The 19464-nt window shown below is 38.7% G+C and overlaps 1 protein-coding gene across 12 annotated transcripts in view; it reads right to left on the reverse strand.

Annotated features, from left to right (window-relative positions):
- ARID5B (AT-rich interaction domain 5B) overlaps nt 1–19464 on the reverse strand; it is a 148844-nt gene that overhangs the window by 11214 nt on the left and 118166 nt on the right. For all 12 annotated transcript variants that reach the window (XM_039481429.1, XM_039481438.1, XM_039481436.1 and 9 more), the window contains one exon: nt 12206–12303. In XM_039481429.1, coding sequence (XP_039337363.1) covers nt 12206–12303 — 98 coding nt within the window. The remainder of the gene's footprint in view (nt 1–12205; nt 12304–19464) is intronic.

A 19464-nucleotide genomic window follows, 5' to 3' on the forward strand; every position in this document is an offset into this window, starting at 1 on the left:
GCTCAGGCAACCTAATATATTTCCGTCCTGGTGGTGAACATAAAAGCTGTAAATTTGCGTTTAGACTGAAAACTTTGTAGAGAGCAGAGGAGACATTATTTCACCCAACCTCCAATGGAGAGTGTAGAACAATTTGACTAGCACAGAGCTGCCTTTTCTGGCAAATCCATGAAGTCCCTGTTCTGGAGGATGTTCCTTTGCTCTTCTGTCAAAGGGCAAGAGAGGTGGGGGTTGCTGCTAGAAGAACAGTGGCAGGGAGAGCGTGGCAAAGAAAATCACAAGGATTTAAAAAATAAAGAACTTTGTTGAAGAAAGTTCTGCAATTAAAGTGTGAGAATTCACTTTTTAAAAAAGAAAAACCTCAAACAGTTTGAGTTTTAATCTGTTTTCCTTTCGCAATGTAGCTCTTGATCTAAAACGAAAAATAACTGATGTAATTAAAAGGGATGGATTGCATTACAATCTCAGTTTCAACTTCAGTGATTAAAGTTTTTATAATGCATGTGGTATGATTAATGACTCACTGTGGGATTAATACAAGACTCAGACTTTAAAAATATGAACTTTAATACAGCAAACATAATTTGTTTAAAAAAAGACAAGTTGACTCAATGAAGAAAATGTACTTTGCTTATAAACAACATAAATCTGTACAAATGCCGGGAATCCTTAATTATCTTTAATCTAAGACTCCAAGGCAGAAAACTCTTTGGTTCAGATATATGTTTGTTATCCTACAATCAGTTTCTAACCATGCAATTTTGATTTAAATACTTAGATGCTGAAACACAGTCTGGGCTTAAGAGAGCAGAAATTAGATTGTTTGTGATCTTAATGTTTCACATTTTAATAAAATACAACATAATTTGTTAAAATATAAACCTAATTTATGCCATATTAGAAACAAAATTTAGTAACTGAGCATGCTCTGACATGGTATGTGCAAAGAGGCGTGAATAATATTTTCTAGCCCTGAATTTGGCAGTGCTCCAGTAATGAAGCTAAGCAGAGCCCACAGGGAATATTCATCTTCAGATCCCATTACAAACTGAGTTTAAACATGTTACAGCTGCTAAAACTGGAAACTGCTCCTTCTATGCAGCCTTAGCAAAATAATATATAGTTGCCAAATACCTGCTTCCCACTGTAATATTACAGTTAATGTTTATATAATAAAAAGCATAACTAAGCAGAATAAGAAAAAATAATCTTGTTCATACTTGAGGCTGGTAAATTTCATTTGTAAAGCACAAATATTCATGAAACACTTAATATCTCCCTCTGCTGCATGCAGTATTTGGGACTTTACTAGAGAGACAAGTTTTGGTTTCATACTGGGCAATATTTATATCTTGCTGCCATGTGTTAAATATTTAAAGTCACTTTTAATAAAAACACATTTTATTGCTATAATTGTTCGCACTGTGATAGGATTGTTTGACTTTGTTTTGTTTCCATGGGAACATGTCGTCCATTTGCAATCTACATATACCATCAGTAAATGTTTCAATAGCTGTTCATAGCTCTAAATGAGACAAAGATGATATTGTACCACTAGTGGTCCTTTTAATAAGATACTATGTGATTAACCTTCTGGTTAAGGCAGAAATCGGAATAAGGATGGGCCTGACAAGATTAATCACTGTTAGCATTCTTTCCATTGAGTCTTTTATGGCACTTTCTGACAAAGGTTCCTCCTCTTTGTTGCCATATAGAGCACCAAGACTCAATAGGTTTGGTGCTAATTAGGAACCACAGCTTAAATTTCCTTTTCTAATCTTAAGAGATCATGTGGGAGTACAACATTTTCATTTCAGTTCTTTTTCACTGAGTTCAGCAGTTGGCACTAAGACAGCAGTAAAAAATACATTTCACGTAGCTGGTCAAAGGCCTAGAGCCAGCAGCAGGAAATCTGGAATTAAATGTTTCTTGTAGCGGGAAAGAGGCATGACTAAGGTAAAACTGAATCAAAACACAAGGATGGCTTGTTCTAGAGGTCCCCCCCCCCTTTTTTTTTTAAATAAGGCCCAATGTGCTGCTGTTTCTCTACTGCACAGAGATAATTTTTAAGGGCACGCATACATATATACACACAGACACAAAGCAAAAAGGAAGCATACATGAATATGCACTGTGAGGCTCTAGAGAAGCCTAACACCATGAACAATTGCTGCTTCATATAGAGATTTCCGTTTGTTTCAATTTTCACTGAATGTTTTTTCAGTTATCCTGTCATGGTACAACACGATTACCCACAGGATATGATCTTATCATTTGATTATTAGAAGTTTTTATAGTACAAGAGTAATAAAGCTAATACGGCTTTCAGAACATTTAAACAACCAGCTAATATACCATTAAAATACACTGTACTTATCCAATTTAAGGTCAACGTTGCCCAACACAGGAAAAATGTGGTTATCTATTATACAAATAGTTTAGCAGAATGCAACATGCCTGGAACTAGCTCAAGATTTTTGTCAAATACTTGCAGCACAGCTAAGATTTAATCAATCTTTAAGCACGTAAAGGTAAAGACATATTAAAAAGATGGCTACCTAGAATGCATTAAACTTTGAAAATAACAGCTAAATTTTCAGCTGCTTTGAAATGTAGCTGTTTCTCACATGGCAGGGCTAGGGGAAAGTACCAGTGTATTCATAAGAAAAATTAAAAGAATATTTTGTGGTCTAAAGAATATTTACTCCTAAAGACTGCAAACAGCCCAAATAAAAGGGCCTTTATCATGATCAAGATTCCAATATTAAGATTAATAAAATGTATTATTTATAAGGCAATTAACATAAATAGAATATGTAAGCAGGAGTGTATTAAAAAAATCTTTCCAAAGGCAGCAGATTTTTAGCAGCATGAGTTTTTTTTCCCTTGGAATAATACAAGAATAACATTTTCCAGCCAAGAGCAGAAACAGTAGGGGAGTCTTTGCTATCACAGAGCTTCTTATTAAATTCAGTCACTGTGAAAACCGAGACTTTAAAAAAAAAATAAAGACAACTTAAAATCAATACAAGTTAGATTAACAAATCAGTGCTATACTAATCCTGATTTATTACAATCAGCAATATTAAGTTTAATCACGTATAAACTGCTAGTCTAAAAATATTCTGCTTTACTGAGTCTTGAATTAAATAATGGTGCAGAGTGTACCAAGTTTTTAGATCTGCATCATCTGATATTATGAAAAATTCAATGTACTGCTCTGCAGCAGATGTCAGAGGTCAGCAAATCTATTACAGTAATGTAAGTAATCTGGCTTTCTGCCAACTAAAAAAAAACCCGAAAAGAAACACAGAGGCAGATAATTTTATATTTATAAATTCTAAAATCCTCCAGGGACTGCATCTTTTTCCCAACAAAAAGCAAAATTCACATCAGAGAAATGTATTTCACAGTATAACAAACATGTCTTCATCACTGGCATTTCATAAAAAGAAAAAAGAAAGAAAAAGCCCTTAATCTTTATAAATCAACATTTTTTCCAGCTACAGGAAAAAACAACGAAAAATTTAATCTGAACCAGTAACCACTAATGTTTCATGTATTGATTAATGCACACACAGAATGAATGAGCTTTTTAGCTAAACTCTGCTTTGTAGGACATGAGAGAGTGTCTATTTATAGGAATAGCAATAATAATTAATAAAATGTTTAGAATAATGTAAAGGGTCTGACAAACCCAGGAAGAGGAGGGAAATTAGAAGTTAAGGCTGCCAATTCTTTCTTTAACTCTCCCCACTGTGCTGGGGTACTATAGGGCTCGCGGATTAGGAAGTGACCATATGTACAGTACATGATGCTCTGTCCACAGGCTCCATAAGGTGAGTTATGGGCACAAAGGCAGCTTGGATGCTGAAGTCTAAACCCTTTCACTCTTTTAACATAGCTCATGCCTGTGTTTAATTCTTTCATTTCCTTCTTTGTGAATGGCAGTACAGAAATTCCCCAATGTCTCCCCCTTTCATATCCTATTCTCTTCTTTAGTGCTCCAGACTCAACACAATGCAAAATGGAAACTTTGGATTTTTTTAGGGATGATTTAAAGGTCTGGTGACCATGTTTTTTCCATTCTCAGCTAAGGGTTCAGAAGACTGACTGAAATTGAAAGGCAGAATATGTCAGTCTGATAAATGAAACAATTTTTTTTTTACACAATGCATAATTAACCTGTGGAACTCATTGCCACTGAATATCATTGAGGCCAAGAGCTTAGTATGATTCAAAAAGGATTAGCCATCTATATGGATAGTGGCAATGTCCACAGTTTCAGCAGATAAGATTTAAAAAGACAGAGAAGGGATATAAACCCTTGTATTTCATTCAAGGAATAAAGAAACTCACACTGGCAGCGGTTTGGAAGAAACTTCTATTTCCATCATTGTCCACTATGGAGCTTCTTGCGTCTTCCTCTGAAGCACCTGATCCTAGCCATGCTTAGAGACCAGATAAACTGGACCACCTGTTTGATTCAATGTAGCAATTGCTATGTTCCTAAAATAACAGCCCCATCACATAAACAATAGCAGCTGGGTAGGGCCACCTGACGCCTCTCGGGCAAGAACCTGAGACTGGAGTTCAGAAGGTAGATTAAAAATGGGAGGAGTGAGTCTTACCCACTCATGGTTCTCTACAATAAATTCAGTACATTAGGCATAATAGAAATGCCAAAATTTATATTACAGCCTCTGAATCACCCTGGCCTGATTTTGTTCCCTAGGAAGTTCATGGCAAAACTTCCATTTACTTGAAGGGGAGCAGGAATGAGCCACTGTAATCTCAATGGGACGTGTTTCTTGCTTTTTTAATACGCTGCTGTTGAAATGAAAACCCATAATTTCTCAAAGCCATATGGCCTGATTTTAGAAGCAGCACTATCACTAAAGGCATATCATGCCACCACTTCCACTAGAGGCTTTGTCATGGGATATAGTGCTCAGCTATTTGAATGGGTAGGAAAACTGGACCAACACCACAGCTACTAACGTGCAGTAGAGGAAGGGGCAGAAGAGAAGTTCAAAACCAGAGGCCTGATCTCTGAATCCGAAAGAGGAAAATGAAGTGTGCTGGGGGAACCAATAATGTATTCCAAAAGGCTGATTTCATTTGTACTGTGCAGGGGTTCCGAAAGCAAGCGTTGCACTCTTTTGTGCAGAATACAATAGCAATCGCATCATTTGCATTTGTCTGAAGTACGGAACAGGCATGTATTTTATCAGTACAGACAAAATTTGTTTGAGTTCAGTTTTGTTCCCAGAGAACTTTCCTGCCGTACAGAAATGGATCTTTCATCTTTTCATCAACAACTCGCCTTACAGCCCACTGGGAGTTCTGCTGGGTACTTGAGCGCTCTCACACCATGGAGAGGTGGGAACTGCCTGTGTGTAAGAGTTCAAAAACACTTTGCTTTAAATAAACTGGAAATTAGTGATATTACAAACACAGCTGTTGATTTAGCTGAGCAGTCTGAGGATGAAAGCTTAGGAACTCTCCATCCTATAAAGCAATAGGGAAAGATAAAGGACCAAATCCTGTCCCCAATGACCAGCCCAAGTAGATGGGCTGGATGCAGGGGATGGGCACTGGTCCAGAGATGCTGTGGGGAGAGAATCCTCCAGGCCACTCCAGAGAAGCTTCTTTAGTCTTTGCCTCTGTTGCAAACACCATCTTCTCCACCAAATGCAGTAGTAGTAGTAGTGGATCCACACAATTGCTCACCCATCAGCCCTTCCTGAGCAATGCCTACCCACAAAAGTGCAAGGAGCTTTGCAGGGGACAGCTTTGCAATGTGCAGCCTTCCCCTCCCACCCCCCATTGTGCTCAGTCCACAGCAAAGTCGGGTGTAGAAGAGGGGTGGCACTCAGAGGGAGTTGTTTCTGTATAGGGACTGCAGTTGGCCCTCACCCTTGTCTGGGGTGCCCAAGGGATTGGGAGAACAGGTCTTTGTGATCCCTCCTCACCATGCAAGTGACAAAGACAATTTGTCCTTAAGCACTGGAAAAGAATGTCCTACTATCAAAATACATTTACATGTAAACTATGCCTATTGACTTCAGTGCTGGCCAGTAAGTCTCTAAAACTGCAAAACAAGTCTTGAGTAAGTTCTGCAAAAACACAATGTTCTGAGATATTTTGAACGGGCAGCTAAGAATCTGTTTTAATGGTAAACAATTACATTCTTCTGTCATCTGATACTTTATTTTTAAAAAATTTTGTGTGGGGGAGAGGGGGAACTATGCTTTCTGAATTTTCAATAGTTCCTTTGTTAAAGCATCTGTTACTCACATAATTGAAAAGATGTTTGTTCAGTGTCATGCTTGAGAGTACAGTTATTTAATCTTAATGATAAAGCCCCGAGGACAGAAAATCATAAGTAGAAACCTCTTGTTATTTATCAAAAAAGAAAAAGGGCTAAACACACCTAATCTATCCTCAAATTTAAATTCATGCTTGATGGAAAACTATTGATACAATTCGCAACTTGCAAAGTTTTCTTAGAAGCTATGAACAGTTAGGGATAAAAAGCAGGGTGAAAAGCAAAACAAAACAACAAAGCTAGTATGACAAAGAAAAACTGCTGTTTGGCAAGGGGTTTGGGTCAAACAAAGAACTAGCTGTAGTTTACAGAATGACATAACACTTAATTAATTTTTGCCTGAGGATGTTTTCACACTCAGTGTAAACCAAAACCTTTTATTAATTACAACTTGTATTAAAGACAACCCTAAGCATTTTTATATAGATGTTATAATAGGCTCCTATTTTTCTATCTAGGAGACTGGCTGCTGTTTCTTACAGAACACTGCTGAAATGCCCACACTTTGCAAAGTTATCTAAATGCTTTAAGAAAACCAAACAGTATTTGTGAGGGAATGCTAGACTCTTGCATATTGAATTACTTCACAGTATCCTTAGGGTAGAAAGTCTTTATAGCTGTTAAAGAGAAACCTTTTAAGGGCCTTATTTTGACTTGGTTTATGTTTTCATAAAACAATGATGAGGGAGTTTTTTGGGTTTTTTTTTTTAAATTTTATATAAGAGCTGCCAGACTGGGTCAGATCATAGTCCATCTTGCCCAGTATCCTCTCTCTGGTAGTGGCCCATAGCCTTTTTGACCACTGCTGCATATTGAGTGGGAGTTTTTGGAGAACTATCCGTGGTGACTCCAAGATCTCTTTCTTTGGTTGGTAATAGCTAATTTAGAACCCACCATTGTATATGTATACTGAGGGGAGTGGGGAGAGAGAAACATACATGGAAAAATCAGTAGAATGGGGCTCTCCTACTTAGCTTTTGCAAACTTCTTTTATCACCTAGATATTTTTGTTGTGCATAAGGATATATACTTAGTATGTGCTGCAGATCTCAGATGTTATAGAGACAAGTAGAGTTTTAAAAACCAGATAAACTAACAGACTGTTTCTCAAAGTATGGGGCACACCTTCCCTGGTGAGTCAAGAAGAACTACCCAAAGGGGTACGAACACACCTGTCAGTTGTTCTCCAGTGTTTCAGCGTTCATTTCTTTAAAAAAAGCTGTCACTAACTGTTATGGTTGTGCAGAAAACTTTCCAAATGTGAAGCGACCGTAGCTGATACCTGAGTCTGCAGAAAGTCTGAAACAATGACTCTGAGGTATGAATTGCCCCATTCATTTCAAAGGGTGCTAATTCAGATGCCAATGAAATACTTGCAACGTCAACATTGTTAACTATTTCACTGCTCATCAAAGCATGTCAGGCAGAAGTATCATATTACAAATACCAACTGCAGCATGTCCCAAGTTGTATGTGTGAATGCTCTGTGTAGAGACTGCTCTGGGGAAAACATAAGGGCTGGCAGTCAGAACAAGGCCCTTCCATTTTATTGCTCATATTTTACTTTTCTATTACCTTTTGTTTTGGGCTTTTAAATATATCACAAAGTGCTTTTCTTGTAACCCTTATGAAAAATCCCTGATGCAACGTCACAAGCATTGTAGAAACGGAGCCTCTTGTTTACCCAGGACAATGAAAGCTGTCAATCGTTCATTTTGTGCGAAAGCAAAAGAAACCCCAAACCCTAGGTGTGGAAACCGCATCTGCGTTATTACTAATATCCTAGAACACACTGTGAAGAATATTGCTTTGAAGAAAAGTAGCCATTTCCGATTGTTGCGTGTACCAATGATCAAAGATACAGATCCTGACAGTGAACTGTGAGAAGTGTAAAGTTGTGTAGGTTGGGGAAGAAAGGCTCAATTTGAACCAGATAGTGTTAATAACACACTCAGACTGAGCGTCTTTCTGTTATCACCCAAAGTAACTGCATTAAAGAATTCAAGAAAAAAAGTAATGACCAAAATAACAACAACTTGTAAGCTCTGTACAGTTCAAGTCATCTACATAGTAACAGCCCCACAATGGGAAAACATTAATGCTTTTTATATTGGTAATCATCATCTGTAACATGAGCAATTAAGAACAATACTAATGGACTATGGCCAAGAGCCTGGTACTAATATTAAAAACTGACAGAGATGAATAGGTTTGAAAGCAAAACTAAGCTGACAAAGACATTTTTATGAAGTGCTTGGGCCTATTTGATTTAAACCAATCAGAGGCAGGTTCAGACCAGTCAGGCCTACAGCGACAATAATGCATTCATTGGCATTATATGATTCCTGCAAGGCTTTAAATAAAAACATCCATTGATTCTATTTAGCAACCTGCACTTTCATTATGACACTCATTAATAAACCAAAAGTAGCCTAACTAATACACAAATAACACGTACTGAAACACTGGCAACCTTGCCTTGTTTTAAAATGAAAACATTTACTGGAAACATGAAGCACATTACATGAAAAACGAATCACTTGATAGTGCATACTAAATCTTTCTTCCTCTTCCAGAAAAACAAAGCAGACAGACTCAGTGTTAAAAGCAAGCTATCTTAGTCACAGTGATTACTATGTGCAATGCTGAGGTAACAGCATTAGAGATCTGTTCATTCCAAGCTGTTGGCTACACACACACACTCTCAAAGTTCTGCGAGCTGGCATCCATGCATCCTAATTCAGACTAAATTCTGCAGCTGTGACCCCTCATAACTCTGACTTTAGATGAGGTGATATCGTCCTGAATGCCATTGGGTTTCAGGTGATGTTTTGGCCCTCTGCCTATGCATTGTTAGTTTTAAGCACCTACTGAAAGACAACTCTCCTCCTCAGAGTGATCAGAAGATTCAGCTCTTCTCTTTAGAACAGTGGTGGGCAACCTGCAGCCCATCAGGGTATGTGATTGCGGGCCGTGAGACAGTTTGCTGATGCCCCCCATATCTCCCGGTGGCCGCGATTCACTGTTCCCGGCCAATGGGAGCTGCGGGAATGGGAGCACCATTCCCAGTCACCAGTCCCAATTTCACTCCACTGCTTACTAATGCTGTCACTCAAAGGTCATTCAAACCAAGCATTTTCAATATTTTTAAGCCAGTGTGTAAACTAGTACTAACTTTTTCATCTTAGGAAAAACTAGTTAAGACAACACGACTGCCAGTGATTTCCAGTTTTAAAGAACAGCAAGGCTAAACCAAACAACAGTGGTATCAGAGAAGTCAGGGAATCATGCATTCTGTCTCTAGTAAACAGGGAAAGGCAGCAGATTTCAGAGAGTAGAAAAGTAAATTATAAACCTGTACATTTTTCTGCTGAATGTCCCACACAGCCTGAATAGTGGGGTCATTGAGTGCTACTTCCAGGCTTAACTCAATTTCCAGTTATCTTTACAGCTCACCTTTAATTTAAAAAGTGTACATGTGTCCTGAATCAGAAATTCTGATCTATTTCTGTAGTGCAGCACTAGTTTTAGATTAAATGTCATCAGAGCACTTTGGCTATAAATGAGCATTACATTTTCAGCTGCTGTAGTCAGACTTACCAACTGAAACAAACCCAGGCAACTTTGTCTTTTTCAAGATTAATACCCTTTTTCTCTGGTGAAAAAAGTAGCTAATACTCTAAATCCAGAGATTAGCCCAGGCCTTCTCTTTTCGAATCAAGATTTGGTAAAGGATAGAATTTCAGTTTCATGCCTGAGGCTAAATGAAGACTAGGCTTCAGATTTAATGGTGCCAAATCGGACAAGATTTCAACACCAAATGCCATCTTTTGATGGCATGCACTTGAACTAGAAAACAGGCCTTTTCTGGTTTCAGGTTTAACCCAGAACCACAACTATAAGAAAGAATTTGAATTCGGGCATTCAAAACCAAGCCACCTGAAATATGAAGGCGTTTGGACCGTAGGAGTTCCACTTAAGGCCCACTTCAATGATAAACCAAAAAAAAGTATTTTCTTCTAATAATAACTCATTGAGATGTCTCAGGGGGAAGTATATTTGTCCTTTGGTAGCCTAGTGAATGCTTGTGAATCCAAGGAGTGTCAGGAATCTAGTTCACTTGGCTATTAGTGCACTGGGTTGAAATACACATGGACTGACGTATTTTGCAGCATATCCTCATTGAAGTACTCAAGATGTCACATGAAAAGCATCTCTGTGTATCAAGAGCAGAATATATGGTTTTACATGCAAAATAATAAACTACTAACATGAAAGGGGAAGGAAAGAAAGGGGTATTCCTGGCCTCACATTTGTGTCTGGCTCATTCATCTCTCCACAACTACAATGGACTCTCTCTTAGCAAGCCTCTCCTTTCCACTTTTACAATTTCATACTAAAGCCCGGTAGGCCTCTATGTCTTCTGGGCCCAGCCCAACTGTAACATTTAAATCTCATGTGCTTCTCGGGATTCCCTGTCAAATAAACAATATGCTATAAAATACATCTGGTGAGGGGAGTCCCAGCCTGCTGGATTTGAATAGATCAGCTGGCCCAGACACAACAGAAAGACAAGGAGCCTGTTGAGGGTGCAGTAATGGCGAGGCGGAGCCTAATGTCAGTTCTGATTAGCACACAATCTGATCAGTCAATTAGGCATAGAAAACATTTGTTCATTCCCCTTTCATGTTAGTGGTTTATTATTTTACACATACAGCCCTAGAATATATTCTTCTCTTGATGCATAGAGATTTACTCATGTGACTTCTTGGGCACTCAGATGAGGTTACACTACAAAGTGTGTCAATCAGAATTTGCCCCTGTGCACTGATAGCCAAGCAAAACATCTTACCCTGTTGATCCTGCCTGTTTGGGTCGGACTCCAGAAAGTTTCTAACTCTAACTTTTGTGATGGTTATGAAGTAGCTTCTTCATAATAGACCATAGGGTCTTATGTTGGGGGTACTGATGTTGGAGTTTAAGATTAGCAATTCCCCTCATCAGTTATGGTTTGTATCCAGCAGTATGTCGAATATCTAATACTCTATAGGAAGGTGCAGAACTCACGCTCATATAGCTTAATTGTGCAAAGCTTTGCATGGGCAAAACCAAATGCTTTCCTCCTGACCTCCATAGGCAGCCACTTTATAACCTGGAACATGAGGTCAGATTTCCCTTATTTGAACTTGAATACACACACACACTTGAGTAATAGTAACTGTATAAAAAAGAACGCCTTTCAAAAAATTCTAGCTACAGTGTTTTATTTAATGTGTGTTGGCTTCCTAAACCCTGGAAGTTGTCATCTATATTGGAAGAACAAGAAATCTGCAATTCTAACCAGCAACACTGGCTGCAGAGAAAAACAAGAGTGTTGGCAGCAGCTTCTGTGCAGGGAGGAGAGAAGAAAGTATCGAGGAATAGAAATGCAATGCTTTGCATGACCTGCAATATTAACAGCATCCAACAATGCGAGCCACCCCATTATTTTGGATCTTGACAACTCGCCTAATTTGTATTCCTGAAAATTTTTGAATACAAATGGTAGACTATTTAGTTGTCATTTAGTATTTTCTCTTTAATATGTTGTGTTCAATTTTGCAGCTTCTCTACTAGAAATGCTATGGTAAAATGTAGGTATGAAGCAAAAAGCAATCAGATGTGTGTTTTGTTTGTTTTGCCATTGGAGACATAGACACTCTGGTTTAAATTACAGTGGATTATAGGACTATATTGTTGAAGGGATATTTACTATGCCTTTAAGAGAGCGCTCTCTCTCTCTCCCTCTCTCTAAAATTCTTTACAAAATGGTTTGAAGGCTCTCCAAATTAATTTTTTCTTTATTAAACAAGCATTTCATATTAGTTATCTTACCTTTCATAATGTCTGCGAGTACATGTAGCAGCACTTGTGCTTCCAGGGTTACCACCTAATTCATCATAAATATGTTTCCATTGTCGACGGGCTGTTATCTGTAAAAATGGCAATGGAAAATTTAATCTTGCATCTTTACAGATTCTATAGCATTTGAGTTCACAAATACATGTGTGGTACTTAGAACAGCATGCAATACAAATACCATAAAAGCCCTTGTAGAATGTATAGTGTTCCTATGCTTTTTTAGTAAGATTACATTATATTAATCTGTTTTCTTTTTTCTAAAATGGAGTTTTACCCCTAGTTCATTGTCAAATCACTTGCAATTCAGTCTTGCAATAAAGAATCTCAATCAATATAGGGTCATTACCATCAGAAGTTATGCAGACAAATCCCGTGGTACATTATGAAAATGAAGCTAGAACTAACCACAAATAATGATTATGTAGTTATTTTAACTGAATTAGAGAAAATAAATCTGTTGCAAAATCCAAATCCACCACAGACTCCCTAAATCCACAAAAGCATAGGCTGTAACTCTATATGTTACAAGCTGTTTATTTTTATCCATTTATGTCAGTAAAATATATAGATCAAATGGTAATGAAATCTCAACTTACTCCAATATTAATATTTGAGCTATGTATTTTATTGGACTAAGTCGATGAAAATAAACATCTTGTAACATATTGAGTTGCATTCCATGCTTTTGTTTTTTGTACAAAAATTAGGATTCTGCAGAATAACAGATGGAAGACCTGGCAAAAGAATTGTTTCTGAATACCACTTTGTTATTTTATATATTCTGCTATATTTAAAACAGGAAGAAAAACAGGAATAGGACAAACATAATAGATCACTCTCTTCTGCATGCAGCTCATAAAGAGGGCCAGTGGGAAATTGTGGGGAAAAGATTGAGACAATTGTGGGGGAATTTTGTCATTTGCTTTGGAATGCTGTGGAGCTTAATATATTCAGACCCAGAGGCTTCTTCAAAGTTACCCACAGAGCTGTCAATAGAGTTCACTTAGGAGCTAAAGGCAGCAATCAGAAGAAAACAAATATCATAACTTGCAATCTGGGGCCTATAATTTTAATCTAAAGAAGAAGAGATTCATATGGTAGTTAAATATTACAGGCTAAACGGTGCCTTCTTCTGCTTTGCATAAAAGGAAAACCCTTCCTTTGCAAAATATGCTCTGAAAGCAAAAGGATAGCTGGAGATATGTTATTTGTAATGTTATAATTTCTGTGAAGGTTTCTGACATTTATCATTTGTCTAGTTCTCATTAGAAATAACCGTCACCTACTTCTAGCCGCAGGTAAAATTAAAATGCTATGGTACTTTATTCATCAGTAGCTTAAGCTTGTCGCGGAAACTTCTGTGAAAGTATTTAATGCATCTATTGGGGAAAATTCAATATTTAGCTGCAATCTTCATCCAACCTTTTTGTTTTACATAAAGAAATGACTGCATTCACTCTTTTCATTTCCTTCTTCCTTAACTCACACAAAGCCTGCAAGGAAGAGGGGAATAAAAGGTGATATATCGCAATTAAGGGACAAATTTTGGCTAAGTGGATGATTTAAATAGGAGTCATACCCTCAACTGAGGTCACAGTTTGGTCCCAAGTGTACTTTGTTCAGATTCTTACATCAGCTCACCACCATAGTATCTATTTATCACTACTGTCTGTCATCACCATGGGGTTAAACTCACAGCTCAAAATGCTGAAGTCATGAGTTTAACCCCATAGTGATGTGAGCACGTGAGCATGAATGGATTCTTCTTCCGCAATTAACTCTTTGTCAAGGGCTTGCTCTTACTTCCAGTGGACTCAACAGGAGTTTTGCCATTGGCTTCAATAAGAGCAGGATCTGACTTGATGGGGCAAATGCTTGGCTCTGATAAAGCTGTTTTGCACCACTTGAGCAGCACAAAACCACCTTAAATCCAGCCAAGCTGCTAGCTCTGGATTCTCCTGCTATAGAGGAATCTCTGGATAGTGTTGCTGGCCCTTTTCTAATTCCCTTAGCACAGGGGCGGCTCTAGGAATTGTGCCGCCCCAAGCAGGGCGGCACGCCGCGGGGGGCGCTCTGCCGGTCGCCGGTCCCGCGGCTCTGGTGAACCTCCTGCAGACGTGCCTGCGGATGCTCCACCGAAGCCGCGGGACCAGCGGACCCTCCGCAGGCACGCCTGCAGGATGTCCACCGGAGCCGCCTGCCGCCCTCCCGTGGAACGCCGCCCCAAGCACGCGCTTGGCGCGCTGGAGTCTGGAGCCGGCCCTGCTTAGCATAGGAGTGTGCTGTGGGCGAGTTGGAGGACGGTGATCCCAGGGTACTGCAGTGGCACCATAGAGGTTGTTGCAGGTGGCTGTAAATTAGAGCAGCCGATAGGCCTCCAGCAGCCCCAGCGTCTGTCCTGAGTCTAGCACAGCTGAGCTGAATCAAAGGATTGGGGTGTGTGTGTGTGGGGTGGGGGCAATGCTTGTTTGGCTGAGAATATTTACACTATTTATAAGTTATATGTTAAAGCAGAAGGTAAGAGTCAGCAACAAAAAGATTACAGGTTCCATTTTCAAAAATGCGTACATGACTTAGAAGCCCAAGTTCCATTTACAAAAGTGATTTGGGCACTTAGGAGCATAAGTCTCATTGGAAGACAATGGTAATTAGGCTCTTAAATCACTTTGTCACCTTTGAAAATTTAACCCTAAAACTGAAATGTAACAATTTCTTTAAATTAGTAGAATATGCTTTATAGATTTCTGTCTCATGTATACTAATAAAAATATTATTTACATAATATGTTCATTAAATTATTTATTTCTACTACAAATTCAACCTGCTGTAAGGGTCAGTACGCCGCTGAAATCAATGGGGTTGGGCCTTCTTATGCCAGGGCTAAATTTAACATGCTGATGTAGTGAACACAGCATGGTACTGAGTACATCTTGTGCTTGAAAGTCTAGTTTTTATGATTAATACATTTCAAAAAGGCCCAAAAATGTTACTATAATTTCCTTAACCAACCTGAACAAAATACTATATTGTGAAAACTTTACAAAACAGAAGCTATAGCTACTGTCATTCAGGGTAATGATAATTAAAATTTAACAATTCAATAATGATAATTCAAATTTAACATTAATATTGACCAGGTCAACATCAAAGCTTCCTTTGGTCCTTCTCCTTTAATTGAAGTCACTCGCATCTGCCTTCAGTGATGGACATCCTAACGTAACATGGGAAAAGCGCTGTTTGGTACTGTCGTTATCCAGCTACAGTATATTCTACACAATGATTAGTTAAGCTAGGTCAATACAAATAGTGTCCTGACTTGGAAAAAATGTTAAATGTATTCTTGAGTAAGGGCATATCTACATTAGGGCATTAGTTAAAGCATATTAAACCCATGTGGATGCTCTCATTCTGAAGGGAAGTGGTGACAGTTTTTGAAGGGGATTCGTGAAAGCTAACTAAGGCTACTGGATGAGAGTGTCCACATGGGGGTTTGATGGGCTTTAACTCGTGCATTAAATTCACATCTTTCGTTAATTTGGCTTAACTTTCCTGAGTGCCATTTGTACAGGCCTACTCTAATACTGAATGCTTCAAAGGCTGAAACTACCCTGGTGGGTGAAATTTCTTGTTTGTACTTTCTCTATGCTTCTGTCAGTGTTCTTGATAAACTTTGCTCCTAAGGCCAGAATGCTTGGAATCCCAAATCCCTACTCTACATTTCAAGGAAGTTGCATCACATGTCACCCTCACCTTCACCTGCAGTGGCTTTTCTCACCAGCGCTATATTTAGTTCCCAAGTGCTTTTCAAAACTCTCCAGACATTTGCTCCATTCTACCATTCCAAGCTCATTTACAACAATGTGGCTCTATTCATTATAATGTGCCTCTACATGTTTAAGTTAAAAAACTAATTTCCAACATATATTCTGTCTCTCCTCTTTTTGAATGCTTGAGTTTCTTACATAAATGGCCTGATCTATGCATGCAAGGTTGTGCATGTGCAAAGATGTAAGCGTGTTCTGAAAGATGCTGAGTCTATTGTGTATACCTTCCATGCTGAGCATCTTACAGGACTGAACACACAGAGGGCTACTTTTCAGGCACCTCAGACCAAATCTCCATGGTAATTGTAGAAAACATTTAGGAAATCCTAGGGCAGTAGAGAAAATGAACTCTTTGCAGTATCCTACCTTCAATACCTACTGTTAGCTACCTAACACAAAGGCAGTATGTTTGAATACATTTACTATGAAACATAATTAAATAATGCTAGTTCTTGTGCTCCATTCCAGGACCTGTAGCTTTTCAAAACTCCATGACATAATTCCTGGCCAACAGAATTTAAAATAAAAAAAAAGAGATGGGTCTATGCAGATGCGTGAAGTCAGATTCAGATATCATAAGAACAAAGGCAGGCAATGATCAGTTACACATTACTATGTCAGCCATAGGCTGACAAAATTAAAAGCAACAACATTATATATATATATATATATAAATTTATATATATAAATAAAAGGAGAGGACTGCTTATAGAAAAGCTTTTAACAGATGCTTCTGCTTTAAAACATTTAAAAAGTCTTTTGCACAATAATCCCCATCACCAGCTCTCGCTCTCTCACAAAGTTTAGCATTTGTTTATTTCATGCTGCATACCTAACAATGATTTAATGGCCATGATGCTGACCTCATGTTTGTATGGCACCTTTCCTCCAAGCAGTATCTCAAAGGCCTTTAGATACTGATTTTGCACAAAACATATACATTATATATATCTATATATCTATCTATATCTATATCTATCTATCTATATATATATGGCTTTGCATCCCACTGCTGTATAGGCATCTTTGGGGTGAAAGGTGGCAATGGTTCAATAGCATATAGCAATACTATGCGAACAGTTAGGGCACAGAGTAAAGAAGAGTATCACAGCTAATTCAGAACATAATAATTAATTATGTACATTGGATTTTAGCCAGAATACCAGTGACTGATGCCTTAGGATCTTGGGTAACATTTTCAGAAGCTCCCAGGCTACTTAGGGTAGGTCCCATTTTCAAAAGCAATTTAGGTGCCTACGTCCCATCTGTATGTTAGTACATCCAGCACCACGGTGTCTCCTTTAAATATGCTGATGTAATGCTCTAATGCTGACTCAGAGAAAAAGGTGTCACTTCCTGATTCACCAAAAATAGCTCAGTCAACACTTCAATTTCCCTGGATGTCTCCCATCTAAGAACTGCTCCAGCCTGACCCTGATTATCTTAGGAAGAGTGACAAGATCCCAGTTCAACGTAGTACAGCTGCAGTGACATTTAATTCACTAGAAACTGAATAATTTTATCTCTCTCTCAGGGGTGTTGTGAGGCTTTAATTCATTTATGTTTGTAAAGTGCTATAAGGTCTTAAGGTGGGAAGCACTATGCAAAGTACTGTATTCCAGTAAAAGCTTTGTTACTGAGCATGTTGGAGGAATGGGGGGTACCAGTTAGTCAAAAATTCTGATTAACTAAGAGTTATACTTACCAATGAAGGGAGGGAGTTCGGGTGCAAGAGGGGGCTCAGGGTTGGGGTGCAGGAGGGGTTTCGGGGTGCCAGATCCAGGTGGCACTCACCTCAGGCGGCTCCCCGCAAGCAGCAACATGTTCCTCAGCTCCTAGGTGGAGCCTCATGCCAGCGCTCGAGGTGGGGGCAGCACACGGAACCACCGTGGCCATTCCCCTGCCTAGCAGCAGCAGGGACTTGTCGCCACTTCTGGGGAGCCATGAGGAGCCAGGTAGAAAGTCTGCCAGCCCTGCTCCAACCGGACTTTTTATGAGATATCAGAAATGCTGGTTTCTAGAGCTTTCCATTTGGTAAAGTGCCAGATAACACAGCTTTTACTGTATTACTATGGTAGATGTCGATTTCAGCAGCTAACCTAAATGCTTGCTTGAAGGGAAGTGGATCCCCCATGGGTTTCAAAAGAGATGGCTCCATTTTGTGAGGAACCAGCCAAGCCTTTGTTTTTTATTTAGCCTGCACTATGAGCCAGTGAGAGTTATATGGCACTGGTAATTCTGTGACTGTGATATTACAAAAATATTCTGACCCTTCACTACAAATAAGAAACTGAGAATCTTTAGCAGAAGCACAAACATAAACGACACATTGGGACTGATAATGACCTGATGATACTAGCAAAATACCTGGTGCTATGCTGGTTTTACACTAGTGTGAGATCAGAATCAGGCTCAATGGGCTTACACTGATGTTAAGTGAATGTGAGAGCCGAACCACATCAGTTAACTTCAGCCCATTATACTATCTCTGCTTTACCAATAAATGTGTGTAACCACTTTTAGGACTCTTTAAAAGAGTTTGCATGCTGAGATAGGGAGGGTGGGGTGGGGAACATAAAATCTGCCAGCTTTAATTATTCCACTGAATGTAAGAATGTAAACTTTACAGCTATTTCAATTAAAAAGTATCTGCACATTCTAGTCAACAGCAGTCAGGCAACTTGCCATTGTAAATGCAAAAGGGTAATTTTAATTACACCCATATTTGCTTTCTGTTTGTAAAATGCATGCTACCTTAAACCACGCCCATGTTCTATAGCTATATATTTCTAAGTGTTCTTTTCTTTATGACAAGAAAACCCCTATTTCTAGGCAAAAGAAAGTTTCCAGTTGGAGTATTGCTAGCTCTTATTGCCCCCAAACAGAAAGGTGAACAGAAGCTACTTGCAGCACAGAAAGCCATGGAGAATAATTCTTTCATCCAACCTCTACAGTCATTTACTCTGAAGGCTCCATTTGGCCTGATTTTCAGAAAGTGTTGAACACTCAGAGCTCCCATTGACTACAGGGAGGGAGCACATGCTTAATACCATTTGGGTCATAGATTTCTTCCTGTGTGTGTGATTGTGCCAAAACTGGAGCTGTAAATGGCTAGCCTGAAATAATCCCACTATCTCAAACTCACACCAGAAGTTTGGGAACATTTAAAGGTGACAAACAAAAATAAACAAATTCAAGTGGACTACATAATAATCAGAATACAGGATAGATTTAATTTAGATCTACTTATACTTTATTTAAGGACAAATTCTGCCACTCTTTAAATTGAATAGGTCCCTGCCATGCAGATAACTCCATGGGCACTGATAGGACTATTTGCATACTAGAATACTCTGTGTGCACACAGGTGGCAGAATCTGGTCCTTAATAAATTACACTATCACTAAT

This window comes from Mauremys reevesii, linkage group 7 (genome assembly GCF_016161935.1).
Source record: "Mauremys reevesii isolate NIE-2019 linkage group 7, ASM1616193v1, whole genome shotgun sequence".
Taxonomy (NCBI): domain Eukaryota; kingdom Metazoa; phylum Chordata; order Testudines; family Geoemydidae; genus Mauremys; species Mauremys reevesii.